We start from the raw sequence: 27678 nt of genomic DNA, 5'->3' as shown, positions 1-27678 counted from the left end.
CATTGTGCTTCATCTAATCACCACAGTTACACCGGCTAAACAAGATGAAATACTGTGCCTCAGAAATAGAAGAGGAATTACAGTGGAGAATATGGGCATCCCAGGTCAAATCAATGTTTTAACAGGTAAAATATATTGTCTGTGAGCCTGCACATCAGATTAATAAGAAGTCTTGAGAGAGCTTTATAACTACGTATGTTACAATTATTTTGTTAAGTAACTTGTCGGTAACACAAAAAATTCAACTTCCTATTGTATAATTTCTTATAAAGTTAACTATGTAACTAAATTTACTTTCGTTTTCTAAAAACTGTTTTAAATTAGTTAATTGTCTAGAGAACCTTTCTTTACAGGAAAAAGTTTATCAACTCAAAATGCATACTATACATGTAACTATTTTCAAGTTTTGAAATTTCCATTCTCTGAAGAAAAGTTTATTTTTTGTGCATATGTCAGTAATTACTTGGATTGTAAACCAATAGAATTCAATATAGAACAGCTAAGGGTTGCCAAGAACTACAACTTAGACAATGTTTTTTTTAATTTTCTCAACAAGCTGAAGTACTAGAAAAATAACTATTCATGCTAAACACTAAAAAATCTGAAATCTGAAAAACAAATCAATGTATCGTGAAAACTTATCTTGTGAAACTCGTTTTAACTTCATACTGATGGACATTGATTGTTGCACATTCGGTAGATGCAAATCACATGGAGTGGCGTTTACAGACATAAAAAATCCCTACTCACAGCGTAAACATGTAGCTTATCTAGTCTAAACAGACATTTAAGATGATATCACTAAGTGCTTGCCTCATCCCTACGCATATGTGCTTGGATAAAAGGTTATCAGTGAACCATCTTTGTAAGATGGCATGATACTGATCAAGGACAGTAACTAGGTCAGATTTTTGTCACAAGAAAGGAAGTAATCAAAGGCTACTAATTAAGCAGGATTCTATTATTACCATTTTACAGCTATGAAAAGAATGTCAGAAAAGCTTCAAAAGTTAGATATTTACCTGCGGACTCCTACAGTGACAGATGAGACCGGAGATCAGTTGCATGACGATGAGAACTCAACAACAGAGTGATGGTAACTAAACATAACTTTCTCTACGCAATGTGTTCACAGAATATTTTTGTTTGTCTTTTTACGTTATGCTCCTTTATTGGTTTTTGTAAACCGCTGTCGGAGTCAAATACTTGCTGTCATTTTAGCGTTTCTATGCCCTTATCTTTAAAGACCAGAAATCATCTGTTATATATTTTAATACTATCTGTATTTCACATTTAAACCTTTTTTCAGCAATTCAAAAGCTAAAATTTATACTACCAAGGGAGATAACTCATACAGACAGGCCACCGAGTCTCTGCAGACATCTACATATCAGTTATCTGTCTATCACTGAAACGGAAGTGAGAGGCCTTTAATAGCCAAAATCTAAAAATTTGCGGAAAACATATTACTTATTACCAAAATGTGAATATAATGTTGAGGCTTCAATGCTCAACAAAAATAGATGTTTTTATGGTTGCAACACAACATAATTATTGTGATTTCTAAGAGTGTATTTTTTTTATATATTTTAGTTTGTTGAAATTCATATTCAACCACTGTATTCCAATGAACATTGATAGAGAATAATCAATTGTTAAGCTTGAGTGTTATTTTGTTTTGATTGTCAATGTATTTGTTTAAAATTGTCGCTTGAATCAGTTGTTACAGGCAGTATAAGTTTATGTTGGCTATAAGAGCTGATGGTGAGCTAAGATCTGTGATTAATAATATTTTGTTATTTTTTAAAGTTTCGTTAAATCATAGAGTATATCCTTGTTTTCATGCATTTCTTTTAAGTTTAAAAGTGTATAACCAAAGTTCTTTTAGTGTTTAGACTCAGCATTTCATGTCAAAATGGTAACATTTGTATTCACATTGATATATATCAATATATATATATATCAATATATATATCAATATATATATCAATATATATATACATATATATATGTATCAATATATATATCAATATATATATCAATATATATATATCAATATATATATCAATATATATATATCAATATATATATATATATATATATATATATATATATATATATTGATATATATATATATATATATATTGATATATATATATATTGATATATATATATATATATATTGATATATATATATATATTGATATATATATATATATTGATATATATATATATATTGATATATATATATTGATATATATATATTGATATATATATTGATATATATATTGATATATATATTGATATATATATTGATATATATATATATATATATATATTGATATATATATTGATATATATATTGATATATATATTGATATATATATTGATATATATATATATATTGATATATATATATATATATTGATATATATATACATATATATTGATATATATATACATGTATTTTATCTTTTATTTTCTACTTAGCCTGATTGTGTTTGTAGGCATTGACCAATGAAATAAAGTTAACACAAAATCAAATTAAATTTTCTGCATGCATCTACCATTCTAATAGGCAGTTAACAATCAGACGAGAAATGGCGTATGTGAGGTGCCAAAAACTCTAACAGAGTCTTTCAAATAACTTGAAGTTAGGCAATTAGACTATAGAACATGTAACTTGGCATGCAACCTCAGAAACATTGGTCAGCTGACAGGGTTAATTTTAGAACAAAATACGCAACCTATATTTTTGCGCTCTTTAAAATTTTGTAAAATGTATTTTCAACACAACATGTCTCTTTTAAAACAGGTAAGGAATATCTCATTAGGTTATATTCTCACCAGATTTGTTACTACGAGGCCACAATTAAAAGATATTTCGGTAATGAGTGGCAATTCTCTGACTAAAGCTTTGACCTTTAAAAACAATATAAGTTGAAAGTGATGACAATGTGGTTACACAGATAAAATTACATGATATTATTACGCCAACACAAATTGAACAAATACGGCATAAATTAACTGCATTTTTTTTAGTTATATTAGATATTGACTCATCATACAAAGTTGTTTTTCCTTACCAATTTTTCTAATTGATCTATACATTGCTTGTCTTCGTTATGTGTTGTTGTCTAAATAAATCCTCTCTCAACTCTGCTCTTTCCTTTTTTAAAGGTAAATAATAGGTTTTCAAAGCATGTTTTTCTCTCATCTCTTCTTATTCTTAGACTTCTCTCAGGCTATTCAGTAATATTTTTAGCTTAATTTACTGAATTGTGCATCTTTCTTCTTTCCTGCAGGTTATGCTTTATGCTCATAGCACCACAATTTTGGTGATTTGATACATTACTGCATAATGAATAACTTACTGTTGTAGTATTGCTAATTAGAACTTACCGTAAAACCTCTACTTGAGCGCCATGGTGTTGTAATTTGCAACCTTTCACCTATGGTAGCAGTCTGTCAGAGATGACATTTAAATAGATGAAAGCGCTTTATTTCTTGACTAGCTGATCAGGATTTAGATAAGATCAATTTATCCCTTTTACGCCGAAGCAATGCTAATGTCGCCTATATTTTGCAGTCAACTTTCAGCAGAGCGACATTAATTTAGACCATCAGATTTAAACCATTGTGACTTCGAATCAGATTATAGTTCTGATAATTAATTAATTAATAATTAAATTAATGTCTTAACAATTTTATGAGTAGCATGCGTTCTGGTCTTTTATACAGACAGAAGGCGAGGGCATTAATATGTTTGTGAAATACATACAGACACAGGCATTAATATGTTTGTAAAATACATACAGACACAGGCATTAAAGTGTGAATTTTGAGAAATGAAAAGAAAATTATGCTTTGTAGGTGTTACTTTAGCATATAGGATTCCAAGGTCAGAGGAAAGCTGTTCATGGATCCCAAAGTAAAGCTATTGCAACAATTAATCTTATATGAGGATCAGAAAGGACAAAAACACAGCTGGATTGCATGAATACAAGTTGGTTGGTACAATTGCCCACAATGACGCTGGAGATGTCGCTTCCAACCCTGCAGCTACTGACACTGAATACTAAAGCCCATAAGTTTGTAAGATGACCAAATTGGCTGTGTTTGATACAGACTAAAGGTAACGGTACTTGAAGCTAGACAAGGCAACAGCATTGAGTCACAGCTTTTAAGATTTGCCTTCAACCGTCTGCCATTTGGGATTGCATTAGCCGCTGAAGTTTTCGAAAAATGAGTTGAAGAGGTCTTCAGTCATCTACAAAAGAACCTATACTTTGTTGACATTGTGGCTTATTAAAATGACCAAGAAGATTTAGACCAAACTGTCAAAAAAAACTTGAGTTGTTTGACAGTTTTTTGGAGTTAAAAACTACTGGAATTATTTATTATTGAGTTATCTTTTTTTTGTAGTTGGTGCTCATTTGTGATAGCAAAATAGCCGAGCTACCTAGATTCTCAATATAAAAACATTTAACAACAATATATAGTTAAGCAGTGCCCCATAAATCTGGTTTAACACAATCTTTTAATAACAATCTTGTCACATCTTCCAATATAGCTATTTGATGTTATCCTTAATCTAGCTGCTCCAGTAATACTGGGTGTTGCTATTGGTGCTGTTTTATCTGACCTGTAGGTTCCCCAGTGAATCACTAGTGAGTATGTTCATATGATTATTTTGTTATTTAAGCACGATCCTTCTTAAACACTTTAATATGGTGTACTTTTGTCATAAAAGGCTGTAAAAGCTGACTCTTTGGAGTAAGTGTTCTGTTCTAATGAAAGTTATGCAAGGCTGTCAAGTACCAGCAGTGTACCTGATAGCAGTAGTTGCTGTCATCATTATTGAACCGTACAAACACTATCGAAAAGAGCTAAGAGTTTCAAACTGCTGTTTAGTAGTCATTAACAACTATATTTTGCAAGGGGAAATATTATTATTAGTTAAACAAAATAAAATTTAACACAGAAAAAAAAAAAAATCTAATTATCTTAAACCAAAACAGGAAAAAAATAAATTGTTTGCACGACGTTTCTTATCTAACTTTGACTTTTTCTCAGCAGAGAGAATGTCTGAAAGTTCAAAGTTACCACTCATGACATCAGTGGTATCAGTAGCAGAGTTAAGGCTAGCACCACTGTCCTCTATACAGTTAACTGCTGTCAAAACAGAGTTAACTTCATCATGAGCTGGAGGGTAACTTCTATCATTCAACTTTTCACAAGTCTTAATCTTCTCCGTAGAGTTGTCTTCCCTTGAAAGATCTGAGCTCATTGAGGTAGATGAAACTGTAATATAACAAGGAACTCATTTGCCGCAATGACTTTAAAAACAGGATATGTTTGTTACACACAAAAACCAAACATTAAGAAACCGGTAGTTTCTGATGTACCATAATTTTTTCATAAATACTTTATTTATAAAAAAGCCAAGTTTCAGAATATGTTGCAATATCTGTAGTGCCTTAAAACTCTAGTATGAGTTCTTTATAATCTTTTTGGTGACTTGCATCGACTTTTTTGTAGTAAAATGAAAATATGAAGAGTTATTTTGTGTTCTGAGCTGATAAAATGTAAAGATAAAATAATACAGTAATAAACTACACAAGACCAGCAATACAGTGCGTATTTCACAACAAGCAACACAACAGACATGGTTATATATTAAAACATGGAAAGTTTCCATTGACCCCCGAACTGCCAGGTTTTCACAACTTGTCTGGGCAGAGAGAATAGTAGGACAAACGGCGGTAACATTTGAAGTTCCAATTTTTATTCCATATTCCAAAACGAAATATTTGGAAATTGTTTTAGTTTGTAACTTTGTTCTACGCCTGATACAAGGAGGTCTAGAACATTTCGATTAGCTACTGCTTATTAGATTACTAGTTTTAAAGTTAGACATCAAGTTACTATCATGTCTCATAAGTTATATGTTCTTTTTTACAGTAAAACACTCACCTTTATTATTAGTCTCTTTGATCTCTTCAGCCTCTTTCATTTCATGGACCTCTTCAACCTCCTCTGCCTCATCAATTGGAGGTAAAACTGGTACAAACTTGTTAATTTGTAAATGGAACTCAAATTTCACTTGATGTACACCAAGTTCTCTTTGAAAGTTTCTCATTTCCTTTTCTTGCTCATAACTGTATCTGAATAACACAATATGTCTTGTCAAAATCAGAACTGTATAAGCTACGTACATAGTGGTTATAAGAAACAAAGAGTTGTCTCATCTTCGACATACTGGTAAACTGGCAAAAGATCTAAGCTATTTAAAATCATTTTATAATGCTGTATTATTTTCTCAGAAATAGAACATAATATAACAATGATTCCTTAAAGCATCCTGGTAATAATACATAAATTTCCAGGTTACAATAACATACAATACAACTATTATGCAAGCCATTACTGTAGAATAAAGCATTCATTACTTTCAGTATATAACCTATGCAGTCTATAGAATAATATATATTTAAAACAATATATAATCTATATATTCTATAATATATATCTATAATACAGGCTAAGCAAAGATATAATGATCTATTTCAAAATTATTTTAAATGTCCCATAGCTAATATTATCTTTAATGCAGTGAAATGTTTTTGAAATATGATAAAGGAAATTGAAACCTCTGACCTTATGACACCACTAGTATAATGCATGATATAAACAGGTATTTACTATTTTACTGAATTCGTTACAAAAGATTTTGGTGTACTAGACTACGCTTTTTGTACAAACAGGAACAACCAGATATTTACTTTGTCTAAGAAAGTGATACCCTCTACTAACCTCAGCGTCAGTAGTATTGGTGAGAAGACGATTCCAAGAAGAAGCATTTGCCCTATCAGGCCAATAACTACGGTAGTGACAGAAAAAGGCATGAGCAATGAAAGAAATGCCATGCAGAAAAGTATTTCTGTGAGAGCAATAAACACGCACATCTTGTCTGTAATATGCTAGATTTTGCAGTGAGCTTGATTGTTGGCACAAAGTTGTTGCGTCATGGGTGATTGTTGAGCAATTCAAATTCAAATTTCATGTGTGTTTTGCTTTTCATTGTTGCACCTCGTAATATCACCAAATGCATGACTTAGGACAAAGTATAAAGCATATACCGTGTACATTGATACAAAAAAACAAAACTGATGCTATGATGTATTTTTAAACTCATGATTTACTATCAATAAGTCTGAAACAGCATTAGAGTTGCTGTCCCCTGCTGGTACTTTTTGTCATGTCATTTGTTGATAAAGGAAGCTATTGTAAAACTCAGGGAAGTGCATTTATTTTTAAATTTGAACCAACACTGCCGCTTTGTTTTGGTTGGCTGATTGGCCATTTTTTTAGCGCCATAGTTTAAACTGGGTAAATGCAACGTGCAATCTTTACTAGAATAAAAGCTGTGTTTATATGTATTACACAGAAATTGAACTCGGATATCCGGCTTCGCAGCCCAGCATGCTACTAACTGCACCACATAATCACCTTGGAGCATCATGGAATACTTATAAACATACTGGTTACACATGATGATCTCTCACATTGGACAGGACTGTTAGCCCCTTTACTATAGTAAGGTCCACGTCTGTTGCCATGCATTGAGGTTAGGAAAAACAATGTTCTCAACAGGAATCAAACTAACGACTCTTAGCATGCTAGACCAACACTCCAAGTAAATGCTCGTACTTGCCAAATAAAATAGTTGATTATAGAAAGAATAACATATATTACCATCTTATGATTGCAGCAACAGTTACTGCTTGCTACTGATTTAAGTACGTATGAACATACAAGTGCAAGTCTTTATATAAGGACATACTGATACATATTTATATACGTATGTTCAAATGTATCTATATGTTTGTATGTAAGTCCACATGCATCTGTACACAAATATGCACGAACTTATGTACATACATATGTAAGTCTGTACAAATATATGTATAGGTGTCTTTGTTTATATACGTAGGCATACATTAATACACATGTTTGTACATACGTTGTACCGGTACAATAATCGAGGCAATTCTAGTTGAAAAGCCATACATTACTACAATGGAGTCCAACTGTGTAGTCAGATATAATAGCCATCAATCCAGGGCCATATTCTTATCATACCTTGAAGGAACGAAACGCGTCCACTCATCTCATAAGCTTCAGATGGGAGAAGCTGCCTAGCCGACAAACTTCGAAACCTTCCAGCTGAATGGCTTTTTCTATGCCCGATGTACAAGTACCTTGACCACAAGCAACCATAGCTAATGCTTGATTGGATAACGGATATTTAGCGAAAACAAAATTCATTTTATTTTTTCATTAATGGCCGATTCAGTTGTGAGTCGAAATGTAACAATACATCGTGCAGCATGAGGACAGAAAACAGCTAAAATGAGGTCAATCGGTAGGGTTAGTTTCAGATCGGTGTAGGCATGTTGGCAGCTTTGACTCAGCCGGCGAGACAATTTCTAAAGAACTCCCACTACATTTGGGTGCATGTCATCTATTATAGAGAGCATGACCAAATGCAGGTTAGCAAAAAGTGTAAGAGAAGATAACTATAGAGAAACTAAAAGCCACTCAAACTAAAGAACTGTTATATAGTCTAGTTATATTAATTCCAAAATTCACAAAAACAAGCTAACAAAAAATAATCACAAAGTAAAACAGAGTAAAGCATAAACTGCTATGTAAAGATAAGAAACATGATTGTACTTGTAGAATGGCAAAGCAATACAATTAATAAAAACAAGTGGTCATATCGGGGAGGTGACCGATACACTCAACCACCCTAATTTACATCATGGATACAAGGCTAGCTTAGCAATGAATAGAAATGCGATGAGGCTTGTGCAATGATGAGGAATGTTGCCTTTTAAGAGTTGGCAAGCTTCTAAACTAGAAGTATGTTACAGTATTAAAAACCTTTTTGTATTGCATATCAAATGTTGATATCTACAGACCAAACTGCTAAATTTCATTTAACTACTAAATTGTGGTAAACTTCTAATTGTTTGCTTGTGTGACAGGTTTGGATATTTTAGGATTTATGTACCCTTTGATGTAGGGCAACCCTGTACCAACTTTCGCTTGATACTCAATGTATTTATTGCCAAAAAAGTTTATGAGAGTTCTCTCCTCCTCGAATATCCGATCAGAGAAGAACTTCCATGAAGCGAGGGTGTAGGCGACGAGGCAGACGGGATTGAGCATAATAAACTGGGTTCCAACAGACCACCAGAAGAAGCCGACATATGCGGGATGCCTACAACAAGATAGAAACGAAGGCTACAGGAAATCGATGCCAAAAATAATTTCTTTGAAAATGTGCGCAACAAAGGTGCCATACGCAAACAAACTGCAGAGCCGAAAAAGAATGATCTTCTAGCCACCTTCACCGAAATGAAAGCATGTTTACAGCCCAGCATGAGTTGAGTTTCTTTCACCGAAATCGTTAAAATTTGAACTCAATTTATTCTTTACAATGACCACGAGCATCAGTCACATTACAGCTATTGATGTTCCCCTTATGGTAGCTCTATGGACATCTGATGATTCTGTATTTATTAAAAACACTAGTGACAATGTTTATTTCAAATAACAACAGAACTGTTAGCAGTAATACTGAGTAGTAATAGTACATTATAAGTCTTTTTCGACTTGGTGGATGCTCAAGTTGTTAATCACGGCAACACTGAGAGGGACAAAACAGGTGCTCGGTTTCATTTTGCAGCCATTTGGAAGCTTTTATCGCATCAACTGATGTAAAATTTTACTCTGAATAATTTTGTGTCAGACTCTTTTGAGGGTATAAAAGTAACGACAACTTATATGCTCCATTGTTAAAAATTATGTTTGTGTTGTAACAACTGAGTGTTCACTAAAACATCGAACATGAAAGCTTACACCTAATCCCTAGTTCACCTGAAAGAGAAATACCATAAGACCTCTATTTGAACGCCATGACGCTTTATTTTTCAATCCCTCCCATTATAGTGGCGGTCAAATGGAAGTGGCATTCGAATAGAAGCTGACGTTGTACTTTTCAAATGGCTTGTCAGAATTTTGGAAAGATAAATCTAGCCCTTTTACGGGTGAAACGAATGTTGCCTATACTTTACACTCTTCTTCGGGAGGAGCGACATTAGCCCTTATGGCTGCAATAAATCTGCTAACTTACCTCTAACTTGTCAAAGATCCCTAAATAGATATGCATTGGGAAGCCGAGAATTATCTCTACCAGTTGATATCTATTGATTTCAATGAACCTGTGATAATATTATAGCCTGGGCCTTGCTTTGCAATTGGTTGAAGCTTTTAATTATTTAATTTGTTTTAAATTTAAGGGTATATTTTCATTTTATAACTATATTTAACTATATTTGTTGCATAAAAGCTCATTGCACTCATTGATATGTTTACTACCACAGTTTGCATTTTGCAGGCAAATGATGTTATCAAATAATATGCTATAAATCTGCAAATTTATAAGTTATACAACAACAATCTATCAAATGTTACTAATATATTCAAGAACATGTGACATTGACGAACCATAGTTATAATACATACAGAAACAAAGATTAACAATTTTAAAACAAAAATATTTGCATCGTTTGCTCGCCAATTGTGTTCTGATTGTTGCTTTCAATGGAACAAACATCTTCTGATTGTTCAATACCTTCCACAATGTTTTCTGAACCAAAATTTTCTTCTACACTGCTGAACTAGTAGATATTAGTGTCCAAACCATTTTTAGCAGAGCAAAACTTATACGCGTCACACAAATAATGATAAACGTTTAGCTCCATGGGTGCTAAGCACAACTGTTAGCCTAAAACTAGTTGTTCATACCCAATCGTAAATGTAAACCGTTTTTCACATACGTTGAAGTGTCAAGACCAAGTTAATCAGGGAACTACTATTAGCCTGATAATACTTAAGAGTTACTAATTATTTCTATGGTGCTGCTTTCATAATTTAAACGAAAAACCGAAAAGCTTCGAAGTTGGAAAACTGACCATGTATGAACAAAAACGGCGAAAACATTAATTTTTATCGATGCAACCTCTATTTGACCGCCACTTTGCCATTCTTTGATCTTTATGAACCAATAATATCAATTGATTAGTAGAAGTGTCCATAAAATCGTACTAATAATGACTCTTTTTTAACGTGGTCGTGATACTTCGACATATGTGAAAAAAGGTTTCGCATTTATGATGGTATCTGTGCAACTACATATGTTGATTCTAACTTTTTGTAACTATTTTGACTCCATGTTGTTTCTCTTTATTCGCTTCAGAAATGTATGTATGTATGTATATATGTATGTACGTACGTTTATATATGTACGTACATATGTATGTACGTACGTATATATATGTATGTATTCTAAAGTGCAGCGGGTAAAATCTTTGCTCTGCTAAAGATTTGTTTTGACACTAATATCGACTAGCTCAGCTCTGCAGAAGAGTAGTTGAGGTCAGAAAACACAGTGGAAGGTTTTGAACAGCCAGAAAAATATGGAGCGGTTCCAAACAAAAACATCAATCAGAATGCAACCGGCTGAGCAAATGGTGTGAATATTTTTTATTTCAAAAATATTAATTTTGGTTTTAAATGTTAATTTTGGCTTCTGAATGATAATATGGTTTATTTATGTCATTTTTCTTGAATAAACATTTGATAGATTATCATTATATAACTTAGCAGATTTATAGCATATTATTTGATAGCATCATTGTGGTAATATGAATTTGGCTTACAATGTATCGACGATCGTAACTCCTCTTATATTGCATATAAAAATACAGTTTTGGCTGCAAACTGTAGCAAGCATATCAATGAGTGCAATGAGCTTTTATGCAACAATGTTAAATATATAATTATAAAATAAAATAAGCCTTCAAATTTAGCATAAAATAACCAACTTGAAAGCTCCAAAAAACTGCAATGCAGGCTATAATATCATCGTAGGCAAATTGCAAGCAATAAATATCAACTGGTAGAGACATGTATTAGCTTCCCCGTGTATAATTATTTAGAAGAAATCTGCAACAAGTTGGAAGCAAGTTAGCAAATTTCTTCTGTCCAAAGGCTTAATGTTGCTCGGTTCTAAGGAGAGTGCAAAATAAAGGTGACATTTGATTCACCCGTGAATGGGTTATATTTGTCTTCTCAAAATTCTGACGAGGTATTAGAAAAGAAATAACGCCACTCGTTATATGAACGCCATCTTTAATAAAACATCACTCTAAGAGAAGAGTTGAAAAATAGAGCGCCACGGCGTTCAGATAAAGGTTTTATGATATGTTAGCAAAAGATCGTTCGCTCTATAGTTATCCATTATTAGTGATGAACTGGACAGTGCCAAATAATTGGGAAACTTGCTAAAAAATGTCTACAAAAAACTCTGTAGGAAACAGTCAACAAAATGTAAATCTTGACTTCCAAAAAGTATATCAGCTAGAGTTATCTGACCCTGTGACTAGAGAACGGCAAAATCGCCCACTCACATTCCAAACTCATCCTGGTGCGAACGGAAAAATTTGAGGCGATAGTTCCCATAAAATCGTTTAAAGATCGGCTACAAAATCTCGATAAGTAAATCGGCTCGTTTGAACGTGGATCAATGTAGTCGTTTTATATTTGTTGCCTATAATTAGCGATAGTATTTATTATGTAGATATCCGAGGTGTTTTGGCTATTACCAGAGTTATAGTATATGAAATGGAACATCTGATTCAACACTTGACAGTTTCAAAAAATGAAACAAATTTTGACAAGAATAAATGTAGAAGTTCAACGAAATTGATCTAAACTTTGGTCGAAAGTAATCAACCAACCCGAGATAAGAGACAAAACAAATCAGTATTTTTTATAATTCCTTCGATTTTTGTGAGAAGACTCACCTGAAAAGACCGTAGACACCGTGACACACAAGCTGGTGGTCTTCCTTCTTCCTATACTGCACATAATGGTTGAAGTTGCTCTTTGCTGTCCACATGGCTGACTTCCTGAGGCACTCAGCGAAGATGACCAGCGCTATACCGATGTTCGTAAAAATATTCGCTTCTTTCATTGTTGGCCAGAGGTACATCTCACCGGTAAACTCAATTAGAGATGTGAAAAATGCTATAACATAGGCGTGACTATGGTAGAGCATGTAGTTATCTACCCCTGTTGTGTCAGGATTGAATATGGCTTGCGTCATGTATTCTGACCAATGAAAGAAGGACAATGTGATCAGATATATTCCCAAAGTTTGAAACTGCGTAGAGAATGTTGATAGACTGAGACCAAGATTTAAAACGGAACCCAGCAGTAATGCCCGCCATGACAAATCAAATTTGTTCGCTCGAACTGAGGCTTTAACGAACACTAAAAGGAGAAATTGTAGCAATACGACGCTAAAAGGAGTGACGAGCAGTTGCTCCTTTAACAAACTAAAATAATTTAGAAATGCAGAAGAGATTCGAATGATGTATGGCAAAGTCCCAAGTACATAACAACGAGCGCTGAGAGACCAATTAGGTAAATATTCAAATGAGGGCGTTTGCTTGGAAACCATCTTCAATATCCACTTCTACTCGGATGACAGGCCTCTACAGATAAAGAAAAGCAAATAATTGGACATTTCTCGGACACTCAAGATTCTACAGACCAACCAAACTAACATAAAATATGTTGTCAACAAATTAAACCAATTTTAAACTAAACCAAAAGCTGAATTGCAAATTTAAACATGCGATTCAATTTTTTCTGCAAACCGTTTGCAGTGAAGGCAAGACGTTCACATTTATACTTAGATGTATATAATAAGTTACAACGACAAACAATCGCATTCCGTAAGTACTAAGTATGCCAATTTCCAGTCAATAATTAATAAATCAATGGATGTTCTAGTCATATAATAGTTTTCGCAAGCACCACTTTATAGATCAAACTTTGGTAAATTACCTCAGAGACGAACTTTAAACAAAATAATTTATAATGAAGTGGGTAAAGAATGAGCTCAATTACGCACTAACATCAAGCAAATGATGATGGTATTTTTTTAAAACCTGAGACAATTATTGAACATGGTACATGATAGATTCATAAGAGTCAGGGTTGTGAACATTACAAAAACTCCAACTACTCAGTGATAAGTTATCACTGATGCAAAAATGTAAAATGCATTGCAGTTGTAGGAATCTTCTGCCTGGATATCTACATGTATGTAGTCGCATTGGCATTGCAGTAATAGTAGTAAGCATACCACAGCCATGCACTATGCAGTATAATTGCATTACATACTTTTACAACTGTGCAATAAGCAACATACATGCAGTACATTTATTTTCTAATGCGCAATAAGCAGCACTTTGCAGTGGTGGTATTGCCTACTACACTATGTGTAGGGCTCGATGCAATGGGCGTGTTTCCAGTGTGCATTTCATCAGTGCTAAATGCAGGCAGAACCCTTGCATTACACCGTATATACATTCACTGCACAATTTTTGTGAAAACTCATCACAGAATCCAGTTTAACTGGTTGCAAACCAGACACAATTACACGATGTGAATACTGCTCAAACTTGCTCACAACTATCATATTATATATATGGTAAAATAGAAATCTACTGCAGCTTTAATATATAAAGTTAATAATACAATACAAAAAGCCTTAATTTCATCCACTGGAATTGTGATAATGCCTGACTCCCTATTCCAAAATGATAGGGGATCTAGAGAGTAGGTTCATGAGCATGGTGAACAGAGCATCTGTCAGTTTTGTACAATGAAGTACAGATGTTTGAAAAGCCAGCAGTGTCAGTTGATCCACAGTATCAACTTCATATTAAAGCGTAGTTGCAGTTCATCTGCAGTTTCAAGTTTTGAAAAATGCACATTCACAGTATGCATGAATTGCTGGGTTTTAAGTAATGTGGTAATGAAAGTAAATGTGTTGTATAATGCAGTAAACAATTTGCAGTAGGAACACAGTGGTAGTAGCAGAAAAATTTCTGCTTGCATTAAAAAGTTTTAATGCACTCCAAAACTACTGCGTACTGCACTGCGATGATGTAGTGCAGTTCTAGAGAGTCACGACCCTGATAGAAGCACAGGCTATAACTGCGACTCGTACTCTTAATCATAAAATGAATAACCACTGTACAATGTTCCCAAACAAGGATTAATCGGCCGGATAAATTTTTTTTGCGATTAATGAATTTTTTATGGTCATAAATATGAGTAGTGAATATTGAGGAGTAAATGAGAAGTAGAATTCGTATGAGGACCTTTGATTAACTATTATAGCCTGTAAGTGGTTGACAACCTACTTGGGTTGAAAGAAAAAGGCGCGTGTTCAAACACTATGCCTTTGTGTATTTAATAAATCTATCATCTGTTCTCTTCATATGTATGTCATGTATATAACATAGGTAAAATATTTCCTTTGACATGAAGTTGAGCAGTGAGATGATTTTGGATAGCATACATGGCAGCCGTGCAAATAATAATATTATACCATGAAAAGTTTAAAGCAATTGGCGTGACAATGTAAATAATTTATATGATAAGAGCAAGCTGGAATAAATATTGACAAAATAACTCGCAATATTTTTCTAAAATGAATATCAATGAACATGGAGGCCATCATGGCTGGAATGAATAATCACTGACTTTGCAGTTTAACATTAATTCTTGACAGTAATGCCCATCAATATAGTTTTAATATGGAAAAGGTGTAGATATCGTTACCCAGATGTTTTCTGAAATCAATCAAGGTGAGCCTCTGAGAGACAACATGCTGATAGAAAATATTCAACAACAATGAACAATTAAACATGCTGAAGAATGGTTGACAGTGCTTACATCATCACATGTATCCGATATGAAAATCAAATGTAGCAAATTTACCAATATTAAAAGCATCCAGCATTGCGATGGGTGAAGATTTTGAAGCAAAACAAATATAAATGTTTTACATCGACAAATGTGCTTCAGTATTACAGTCAACTGCCCTGCTAAAATATAGTGAAGTATTATATATGGTACTCTAACCAAGAACAGCCAAATTTTTACATATATATTTGATCCATGTTTTGAGTTTTTGTGAGAAAAAAGGTACACCTTGATAGTTGTTAAGAATTCTAGAATTCAAAGTGATAGGACATGACTATGAGATTATATCCATGTCTATGAGAATATGTCTTTGCCTGTAGAATAGTGTAACATACACACCTAATAGTTAAGTGTAAGAAAAGTAAATCATAAGATAGACAGGGTCACAGTAGGCCTATCAGCTTTTATCACAAACTCGCATATACAAATGCAGACATTACGATGAGTTCAGATATGGATGATAATTATGTGTTTACTTTAACATTTCAAAGTAGTTTTCACAAATATCAATGCGGTTTTTTAGGTGTTTTAATGAAGGTTTTCATTAGCAAGTTCAATGCTAACGGTCACCAAACCATATGATTAAGCTGAGAATAACCAGCTGAGAATAACGGTCACCAAACCATATGATTAAGCTGAGAATAACCAGCTGAGAATAACGGTCACCAAACCATATGATTAAGCTGAGAATAACCAGCTGAGAATAACGGTCACCAAACCATATGATTAAGCTGAGAATAACCAGCTGAGAATAACGGTCACCAAACCATATGATTAAGCTGAGAATAACCAGCTGAGAATAACGGTCACCAAACCATATGATTAAGCTGAGAATAACCAGCTGAGAATAACGGTCACCAAACCATATGATTAAGCTGAGAATAACCAGCTGAGAATAACGGTCACCAAACCATATGATTAAGCTGATCTGTAACCTATTCTTAAAGTTCTTTTTTAGTTCTTTTAAACTTTTAGACCAACAAATTTAATAGCCATTTAATAAAAACTTCAACAACTATACAAATTACCACCTAAACCGCTTTCTTTAAAGGTCTTAACATTCTGAAACCGTACGCAGATCATATTTCGCCGGCAATGAATGCATTATTTTACTATTTTTTAAGGATAATTCCTGCGCTAAATTTAGATCTGAGGATATGAAATGGTTCTGAGAGGCTTTCTATTCAGAAAACCATAATGCATATATACAGATTACAGACACAGTTAGTTGACATTAAGCATTTTTATGTACGATGTACCTATATCATTGTTCTAATTTAATGATTCGATTGAAAAATGAATGTTTCATGGAGTTCGTATTAATAGTGTGCCTAATATTAAACTTTCTTGTGTTGTAAGATTTATTGAGGATTGAAAACTTATTATAGTCAACTTTAGTTTACCGGAAAAAATCTTGTTTAGGATAGAGATGTCCTTATCCTCTTTTCCCGAGATCAGTATGGGCCGCTGTCTCTTCTGCATTTTCAATGAGATTTTATCATAATTTGTAATAAGGTGAGTCCATCTAAAAGCTTTCCTAGTTTTTCCAGCTCGTCAACCAACGATTAATTAAATTGACTCTATATTTCACCAGCGCAGGCAAAGGCAAACAAAATCAGACTGACAGGTAAATGGTCGACAAACGTTTGCATCCGCTGCAAACAATATTACACCGGTATTTTCACAGCTAATGCACAATGGGCGATCATTAATATACAACAGAAACATCAAAAGCTTCAACACAGAGTCCCGTGGAACACCTGATATTATCTGAATGGGCAGGGAGTAACAGTCATTTACAGATACTTTGAAGCCTCTATTAGTGAACCAGTATTCGATTCAGTTGGCCAATTTTTTATTTATCCATATTTTCGTAGCTTATATACTACTTTGCCACAAAAAAAACTGTATAGAAGGGTTTATTAAAATCGGGTGCAATAACATCAACGTGTGTTATGGAGTTGTTAAAATGTGTCAGGTCTGTCAGAGTAGGTACCAAATGTGACTCACATCTATGGCTTTTTCACAAATTCGGAAACAAATTCCAAATACCAATAACTTTCATTTTTAAAACGACTCAGCAGGTCAAACTCCTTGTAGTAGGAGTTTGTATTGAGAAATCGACAATGTATAATACAAGTGCGTAGTTAGTCATCGAAGTACTCTATGGATTAGCAAAATATCCTACATATTAACTGTAACGATTGAAAAACGTCAAATATTAATTAAGGTAGCAAAACTAATGATCAATAATATATCTGGTTAAAATTCACACGAATCGCATTTGTTCCGCCTAAAAACAAACCTTTTCGGCTTTCAGAGCATCTCCGTCTCCGGCGATTCTATTTAAATTATTTTCAATCAATAACCTTTCCTTTTAACGTAAAGAAACCGGCAAACCCAATTTCGAACAATCAGCGGGCGCTTCATTCCAGGCCTTTGATTGCTTTCGTACATCGATCTAATGAAACAGGAAAAAGAATTAGCGATTCAAGCATACGCATTTGTGAGACTACTTAGATAATCCGTCACAAACATTTTTGTCGAAAAGCTCATCTGTCGAAATCTATTCGGTGGATCTTTTCTGGTAAATGTACATGTACGCCTAATAAATACGCTTGACCGTCTAGATATTTTTTACGATCAGGCCGATATATCGACATCAATGTATAATTTTATGCATCGATGCTTACTAAAGTTAGGACGAGTATAACTGGAGTGGCTCAGAACCTAGTCACGTGACGGGGGAATTTTCTGTTTTTGTCTAATATTTAATGGACGAGTATAACTGGAGTGGCTCAGAACCTGGTCACGTGACGGGGGAATTTTCTGTTTTTGTCTAATATTTAATACCTCATGCCAAATCTTACCAATTTTTTCGAGATTTATACTTTTTATACATTTCTCTATTTTTCTATACATTTTCCAACTACCTCTCTGTGCACAATAATCTTATGCAAGATTCTGCAACTATTTATGCATATTTTTGCATAATATCTTATCTTATATTTCTTAACAGTATTGGGTTATTAGTAGTGGGTTATTGCAATATTGCTGTGATAGAATATAGCATTGTGGCCAGTGTCTAATTATAATCATGATTAAATGCAACTGGGCATGTGCAAGACATGTGACAAAAACAAAAAATTCTCCGTGTGATGGAAACTGCCGTACCATCTCCTTTTAGTTATTATTATTATTAGAGTTGTGTGCCCTTGGTTATTTTATATAGTCACGCCCCTAGAGGAGGTTGGCCCTAGCCACCTCATTTACATATTTTGTTATATATAAGGCCGTGTCTATCGGCTTAGAAGTCGTTCATTACATGCTTTGCATTTGAACCCACACTCTTCTATTTCCTTGCACAGTACAGAAACACACTGAGCACTTACGTACTCCAAGCCTAAGTCCTTCGGACTGTGCTTTGGGAGTAGGGTTAGAAATACACTGTCGACCCGCGTCGACCTCAGGTCGACCTTGTCGTACGAGCATTATATCTCCCAGGGAGCAATTCCTGGTGTAGGTAGTTGTGATTGGCCGGTGGTGTAAGTCGACCTAGTCGCCTCCGCGTGTTGGTCTACGAGCAATACTTACACGGCCCCTGTGGAAGGTGAATGCAGACCGGTAGAGTAAGCCGACCCAGGTCGCCTCTACGTGTGGGTCGCAGGATCCAACACACTGGTGGCAGCAGTGGGATAGACCACGAACTTCGAAGATAAGCTTTGTAACCATGCCAAGCAGCCGACGGAGCGCTACCAGAGATCTGGCTGAGGCAGAGTTGCACCAGGTCGACCAGATTGGTCAACTGACAGAGGCTATCACTAGAGCCTTACAGATACCCCGAGGGGGGGCCAACTTCAAGCCTCCGAAGTTCGATGGGAGTGAGGATGTAGAGCTATTCATCTCCCAGTTCGAAGAGGTCGCGGAAGCAAATGAGTGGAATGAGAAGGCCACGCTCCTCCACCTGCGGGAGACTCTGAAGGACGGAGCCAGAGGATGCAGTCGAGGGGACTCACCTGCCTCCATCTTCTCGGCTTTACGCATGAAGTATGGGCTCTCCCCGAGAGAGGCTAGGAGTAAACTCCACCTGAAAAGAGAACCCAAGACGAGTCTCCAAGAGCATGCCACAGAGATGGAGCGTCTGGTGAAAATAGCATACGCTGACCTCCCAGAATCCTACCATTCCAGTATGGCCATGGATGCATTTTCCCTAACACTGGGAAATACGCCCCTCCAACGCCACCTGTTAGCGATGAAGGCACAGAGCTTGGAAGAAGCAGTGCAGGCGGGGAACGAGTTCCTGCAAATCCAGCCCACTCTTCCTCGATCTGGTGCCCGACCCCTAGTAATGACGGTGGAGGAGGAAGAGGTTACCCCCGCTACAGTCGCCCCCGTCCACTCGGAACCCCCATCAGCCACCTTGAACGACGTCCTGATGGCTATAAAGGGGTTAGCAGATGGACTAAAGGGAGGGAAGCTGTTGGGGCAACAAGGAGTGGACAAAAGGGGACCAAATTGTTGGGGTTGCGGCCAGGCAGGGCACATCCAACGCCGGTGTCCCCAAGCCCCCCATGGACAACAGCCTCGGGTTACGAGGCCGGGAAACGGTTACCATCCACAGCAGTAGGGGGAAGTACTGACTGTGGATCAAATCTACCCTCGCAAGGACAGTGGCGACAGCCACGACGGACTAGGCGACGCAGGCTCCCCCCCTGCTCGCCACCAGTCCCCTTGCATAACCAATATCAACCCTTACCTGAGTGTGCAGGTCTTCCACTCTCAGAAGCCAAGGACGAAGCCTACGTCTGGCCTAAGCCGTCTCGGCCTCCCAAGAAGGCCCCCCAGAAGACTAGCAAAGCCAGACGGGCCCACGGAGACGAAGCATGGAAGCCGCATAATAGCAGCTACTTCTTGCCAGGTCGCATCGGAGGTCAGTCCGTCCAGTTCCTCGTGGACACCGGGTGTACCTCTAATTTGTTGGGACGACATGTCTTTGAGCGGTTACCCAAAGACGTCAAGAGCAAATTGGAGGTCCGGGAGGACTATGGGCGAATGGCAGATGGCACCCGGCTGCAGTTCCACGGACTCATCACTCTCCCGGTCAGAGTCAGGAGTGTCCAGGTTACTGTGTCTCTCGTGGTGTGTGCCCTGAAGGAGGATGCCATCCTGGGCATGCCTTTCCTGGTCGACCACCACTGCGAGATGAACTTCCAGCAACCCACGTTGGTGTTAAATGGACAGAAGTTGACATGCACTGACCGAGAGGGTCGACCTCTGACAAGCAGCGTGCAGATAATGCGAGCCACAACGCTTCCCCCTCGAACCGAGGTCCTGGTTGCCGGACGTCTCACGTCCTCCTCCTATCAACCAGTCGGGTTAATTGAGGGAACGAAGGATGGATATATGGTGGCCGCCAGCCTACACCAACCCGGTGAGAAGGGGAGAGTGGCCATCCGTTGTATGAACCCCACCGATCATCCCGTCAGCGTGACGGCAGGAACGGTCGTGGGGCAATACACTGGGGTCGGGCCGGACGAAATAGGGGCCCCCTGGACAGCGAAGGGAGAAGCCGAGGTTTTCAAAGAAACCCCCCCTTCTGTCCCCAATGTACCACCCCACATGCTGGACCTGCTCCAACAGGCGGCACCACATTGCTCGTCCCCTACCGAGCACCGAAGAATGAAAGACCTCTTGACCCGCTATGCGGATGTATTCAGCCAAGGGAGCGAGGACATGGGGCGTACCACCCTGGTACAACACGAGATCCCCCTCCTTCCAGAGGCACAACCCATCCGTCAACACCCATACCGTGTAGGACACGAGAAGGAGGCCGAGATCGAACGACAGGTTTCGGCCCTGGAAAAGCAAGGCATGATTGAGCCCGCTCACGGGGCCTGGAGCTCCCCGGTGGTCTTGGTAAGGAAGAAGGACGGGGCGTGGCGATTGTGTGTAGACTACAGGAAACTTAATAGTGTCACTCGCCAGGACGCCTACCCCCTCCCCCGGATTGATGAGAGCTTGGACGCCTTGTCTGGCAGTAGGTTCTTCAGTACCTTGGACATGATGAGCGGGTACTGGCAGGTACCCCTCTCCGCCGAGGCCCAGGAGCGGTCGGCGTTCGCCACACGCAGTGGGTTGTGGAGGTGGAAGGTGCTCCCCTTTGGACTGACCTCCGCCCCAGCTACCTTCCAGCGGCTGATGGAACGTGTCCTCCAAGGGCTACACTGGAAAACCCTGCTGCTGTACCTCGATGACATCATCGTCATGTCAGCCGACTTCTCCAGTCATGTCACTAGGCTGGCCGAGGTGTTGGAGCGACTGAGGCAGGCCGGGCTGAAACTAAAGCCCTCCAAATGCAGCTTGTTCCAGACCCAAGTCAAATACCTGGGCCACATAGTCAGCAACACAGGGGTGGCTACCGACCCTGAAAAGATTCAGGCTATAAGTGGATGGGCAGCACCCCAAGATGTGACGCAGCTAAGGTCATACTTGGGTACCACTGGGTACTATCACAGATATGTGCCGGACTATGCCTCGGTCGCCAAACCTCTCACCTTGTTGACCGGCGAAGGGGTCCCCTGGAAATGGGGAGAAGAGGAGCAGGAAGCTTTTCTTAGGCTCAAATGGTCGCTGACGCACGCTCCAGTACTGGCATATCCCGACCCCTCCTTGCCCTATATACTAGATACTGATGCTAGTAATGTAGGGACTGGGGCTGTGTTATCCCAGGTCCAGCAGGGCACGGAGCGACCCATAGCCTACTATAGCAAGACCCTCTCCTCCGCCGAACGCAATTACTGCGTAACCAGAAGGGAGCTACTGGCAGTGGTGCAGGCTGTCCGGCATTTCCGGCCCTACCTATATGGCAGGGAGTTCACCATCCGAACCGACCATGCCTCCTTGGTTTGGTTACACCGGAGGAAGGAACCCTCTTGCCAGGTGGCCCGGTGGCTGGAGAGTCTGGCCGAGCACAAGTACCGAATAATCCATCGAAAAGGCGATAAACACGGGAACGCCGATGGATTGAGTCGACGACAGTGCGTCGACTGCCGGCAGTGTGCTGCTATTGAGAAGCGGGACCAAGGGCCAACGAGGTCGCAAGTATACGACTCCCTCATAAACTCAGGAACGAATCGGGCCACTGCTGTGCCAGTGGACCCAGTTCCGGTACGGCCGCCAAGAGGCGCCGGAATATCCAGTCCCAACCCCTGCCAGTTGAATGAGGAGGAATGGCCTCAACTACCTGGCAACAGACCGGTTTTAGGGCATGGCCCCCCGATTCTCACACCAACCAAACCAGTTCCGGTGCAGCAACCGGGCGGGGCAGGAACACCTAGAGTGTTGGACTCCCCTCCCAAAAGACCTCAGGATCTTCCGTCACCAGTCGTCAAGATGACCGGCGAAACCAAAAACTTGGATGGAACTAGTGAAAGTACAGTCAAAGAGGTCCCCGAACAACTGACAGTAGTACAGACCCCGCTGGACGAAGTGCGGGCACTACAACAAAGGGCCACTACCGACCTAGGGGTCATTTATCAAGCCGTCAGGGACCGGAAAGGAGTGGAAGAAGCCGTGCTACGAGTGGGCAGCCCCGAGCTGCAACGATTGGCCCGGATGTTTCACCAACTCCAGCTCGACGAGTCGGGCGTGCTGACTCTCCATCTTACCCAGAATGGGCGAGAAAAGGTAGTGGTGGTCTGCCCGAAAACCTTGAGACAGGAGATCCTGTGGAAAGCCCACGAGCAAACACACTGCGGGGTGGAGAAGACCTTGAAACGCGTCCAGTTAGACTGGTATTGGCCAGGTATGGCCGGAGATATCCGGAGAGCAGTCCTCTCTTGCGAGGTTTGCCAGAGGGCCAAAACAGGAAAGGGGCGGACTTCCGGGAATAGACAACGGCTGTACGCCGGGAGGCCGTGGCAACGCCTAGCCGTAGATTTGGTGGGACCCCTGCCTCCGACCCCTCGTGGAAACAGTTGGGTGTTGGTGCTCACTGATCACTTCACTAGGTGGTCAGATGCGTTAGCCATCCCCGACGCTACAGCCCCAACGGTAGCCCAGATCCTAGACGAAAGGGTATTTAGTTACTTCGGGCTACCCGAGATTATCCATACCGACCAGGGGAGCCAATTTGAATCCTCATTATTCCAGGAGCTATGCGACTTGTGGGGAGTTGAAAAGTCTCGGACCACCCCGTACCACCCCGAAGGGAATGGGGTGGTCGAGAGAAACAATCGCGTATTGGGTGACTCCCTGCGAGCTCTCTTGCTGGGTAGAGGGCAGGAAGATTGGGACCAGCTACTGCCACAAGTCATGAGGACGCTGCGAGGGTTACCACACTCCGCAACTAAAGAAACTCCCAATTATCTGATGTTGGGTCGGGAACTACGTCTTCCTGACCAATTGCAGTATGGGAATAGACTAGAATCATTCACAAGCATACATGAGTATGTGCAGACGGTCCACGACCGGTTGGTACAAGCCCATACCCTCCTCAGAGATAGGCAAAAAGAAATCGTGTCAGCCGACACGAGAGAGCCTCCGTTATTCAATGAGGGTGACCTCGTGTGGTTGCTGAGCAAGCGGCGGAGAAGAGGGGAAAACCCGAAGCTAGCGGCCAAGTACTTGGGGCCCTATCGCGTGTTGAAGAGTCACGAAAACCACACTTATGAGATCGAGAAGTATGGACAACGATCTATCCAAGCGGAGGGAAGATTACGACTCTGTCGCCCCAGTCCGGTGCAACAAGGACGAGCCCCAGTGGAAGTCGAGCCTGCTCGCCGTCCCAACATGAGGGGCCGACCCAGAAGGCAAATCGCACGAGGAAACGACAATCCAGAAGTAGTTATTTCGGAGTTACCCCTGCCTAGCCAACTAACAGAGTTGCGAATACCTCAGTCGCCAGGAAGGTCAGAAACACTCCGGATTCCCAGGAGGGACTCCTTGGTTCCCCCAGGAGAGCACAATCCTACCTCGAGGGTTGACCCCGACCCTGGCGACGAGTTGCTACCCGAGGAAGAGAGGGCCACAGAAAATATGGGAGCCCAGGCTAGTGATACCGGGGTTAGAGAGGTACCACGGCCTCAACGAATCAGGAGGCCTCCCGCGTACTTGGCCGATTACGACACCAGCACCGTCCAATCGGGAGAAGCCCTCGGGGTTCAAGGTCAGAAGGCGGCCATTTTGGATCCCAGACAGAACGCGCTCACTACTTGTTACCACATTGAGGCACACACACCTATACCTTTTCTCGACATGGAGATCACCAAAGAAACTGTAAAGAAGTCGGCACCGATCATCGGAGCTCTACCCATGTTGCCAGAAGTGAAGATCCTACCGTTGGAGCTCCACCCAGCGCCCGGTGAAACCCTAGACGATTCAGAAACAGATTCTTCGGATAATCGCGTTCCACCCACTCCACTACCAACCAAATGGATTGCGGCAGAGACAGCTAAAGCGATCTCGAAACTCTGTCAAGAGAAAGGTACGAACTGCCCACTGTGCCAACAACTACTCTCTACCCCGCGACGGCGCAGAATCCACATCGCCCAGCACTTTACCCGCTTTTTCTGCAAATGTGGAAGAAATTCCACATCTCGAGATACGATTGCCAAACATCAGGCTCGGATCAAGGACGCCGAAGTAAGGAAGGCGCACGGTGGAAAGGGGATTAATATATACGAGGTCGACCGAGATAGTTATCCGACCTGGAGCAAAAGGGGTGAAATTAAACAATCCTCCGGCCTTTGAGAAGCCTACACCCTACGGGCCGATTAAAAAGCCACCTACTCGAAGAGGACCCCCGGCACCTCTCCCTTCTCCCCCGAAAAAGAAGTGGTCCAGTCCACCTAAACGGGAACGACCAGTCCCAGCCCCTAGAAGGTTAACAACAATCGGCAGCATCCAGAGTCGGCTGGGGGAAGTACGACCCCGGGTCACGGTAGATGCTTTACGAGAGGAGGCCTCCAACCTCCGACGGGCGGCTCGTCGCCTGGAGGATCTAGCAAACCGCATGTCGACATCCCAGATGACTCGGTCGACATGATTTATCTGTATTTCCCTTGAAGTTTAGTGATTGCGGTTTCTCATATTATTATATTCTTTCTTTCTTGCCTGTTTTGTAGTAGCTAGTTGGTGTGTTCCTATATTCTTGTATTCTTTCTTTTTTTTCTTTTTTTGTGTTTTTTTTGTATATAGCCGATAGCCGTCTATAGGGGCGGCGTATGTGATGGAAACTGCCGTACCATCTCCTTTTAGTTATTATTATTATTAGAGTTGTGTGCCCTTGGTTATTTTATATAGTCACGCCCCTAGAGGAGGTTGGCCCTAGCCACCTCATTTACATATTTTGTTATATATAAGGCCGTGTCTATCGGCTTAGAAGTCGTTCATTACATGCTTTGCATTTGAACCCACACTCTTCTATTTCCTTGCACAGTACAGAAACACACTGAGCACTTACGTACTCCAAGCCTAAGTCCTTCGGACTGTGCTTTGGGAGTAGGGTTAGAAATACACTGTCGACCCGCGTCGACCTCAGGTCGACCTTGTCGTACGAGCATTATATCTCCCAGGGAGCAATTCCTGGTGTAGGTAGTTGTGATTGGCCGGTGGTGTAAGTCGACCTAGTCGCCTCCGCGTGTTGGTCTACGAGCAATACTTACACGGCCCCTGTGGAAGGTGAATGCAGACCGGTAGAGTAAGCCGACCCAGGTCGCCTCTACGTGTGGGTCGCAGGATCCAACACATCCGTCAAGTGACCAGGTTCTGAGCCACTCCAGTTTTACTCGCCCCTAAAGTTAGAGCTTGTTGCGATCATTACCGCTAACTAAAAAATCGTTTTAATAACGAGAGGGAGGCAACTCTTTAGTCTTTAGTAATTCAAGTTCTGTAATGTCGCCATCACGTTCAAGATTCAATAGATGATCTCCATAGCTATGAAGTCTTCCAATATGTAATTATGATGTACGTTATTATTTAATTAAATCTGCCTCATACACTACTGGGGAACGAATTTTCATGCATTTTCACTTCAAAGTGAAGACGGTGCTACTGATTATTAGGAGCTATTTGCTAACTTGTCAACCAAGAGACAGCAACTGAAATTTTGCCAGTTTTCCTTGTCCGAGATGCATAATTTCTTCTGTGTCTCACAGGAGGAAACCACCAATGACACTAAGGTGCAACCAATGGTTCTGTGCTTGTGTAACCAACAAATTGGTCAAACTGATTGCTGGGGCAGCTGGGTTGACTGGAGCAACCAGTAAATGAGTAAACCAACTGCTGACGTGTAAAGAAGCTGGCTGGTGCACAATCATATAGGGCTAGTACTGGTGCACAATCATATAGGGCTAGTACTGGTGCACAATCATATAGGGCTAGTACTGGTGCACAATCATATAGGGCTAGTACTGATGCACAATCATATAGGGCTAGTACTGATGCACAATCATATAGAGCTAGTACTGGTGCACAATCGTATAGGGCTAGTAATGGTGCACACTCAGATAGGGCTAGTACTCGTGCACAATCGTATAGGGCTAGTACTGGTGCACAATCATATAGGGCTAGTACTGGTGCACAATCATATAGGGCTAGTACTGGTGCACAATCATATAGGGCTAGTGCTGGTGCATTAAAATCTGCTGATGCTGTCTAATCTTGCTAGTGTGAGAGTGTGTGCAGGTTGTTCGAAGAAGATTAAAGTATTTAGTGAGTTCTGAGCTTGTACCGCTATGCAAAGTATAAAAAGTGCCTTTT

General features: G+C 39.6%; 1 protein-coding gene across 1 annotated transcript; it reads right to left on the bottom strand.

Moving 5' to 3' along the window:
- Window positions 1–8515: 8515 nt before the first annotated feature.
- Window positions 8516–18261, bottom strand: LOC137403982 (protein-S-isoprenylcysteine O-methyltransferase-like). Its single transcript, XM_068090133.1, has 3 exons — window positions 18224–18261; window positions 12939–13631; window positions 8516–9289 (listed from the first exon to the last, which is right to left on the bottom strand). Exons 2-3 carry the CDS (start codon window positions 13595–13597, stop codon window positions 9031–9033), a joined length of 918 nt encoding a protein of 305 aa, XP_067946234.1. The 5' UTR covers window positions 13598–13631; window positions 18224–18261; the 3' UTR covers window positions 8516–9030.
- Window positions 18262–27678: the final 9417 nt, after the last annotated feature.

This window comes from Watersipora subatra, chromosome 9 (assembly GCF_963576615.1).
Source record: "Watersipora subatra chromosome 9, tzWatSuba1.1, whole genome shotgun sequence".
In the NCBI taxonomy this organism is placed as follows: domain Eukaryota; kingdom Metazoa; phylum Bryozoa; class Gymnolaemata; order Cheilostomatida; family Watersiporidae; genus Watersipora; species Watersipora subatra.
This window is presented reverse-complemented; position numbering and strand designations above follow the sequence as displayed.

Bases quoted from the DNA above. Each gene is read 5' to 3' on its own strand.
- LOC137403982 (XM_068090133.1), bottom strand. From the start codon at position 13,597: ATGGTTTCCAAGCAAACGCCCTCATTTGAATATTTACCTAATTGGTCT. The intron at 9,290-12,938 runs GTGAGTCTTCTC...ATCTTGTTGTAG, and splicing joins GGTGTCTACGGTCTTTTCAG to GCATCCCGCATATGTCGGCT.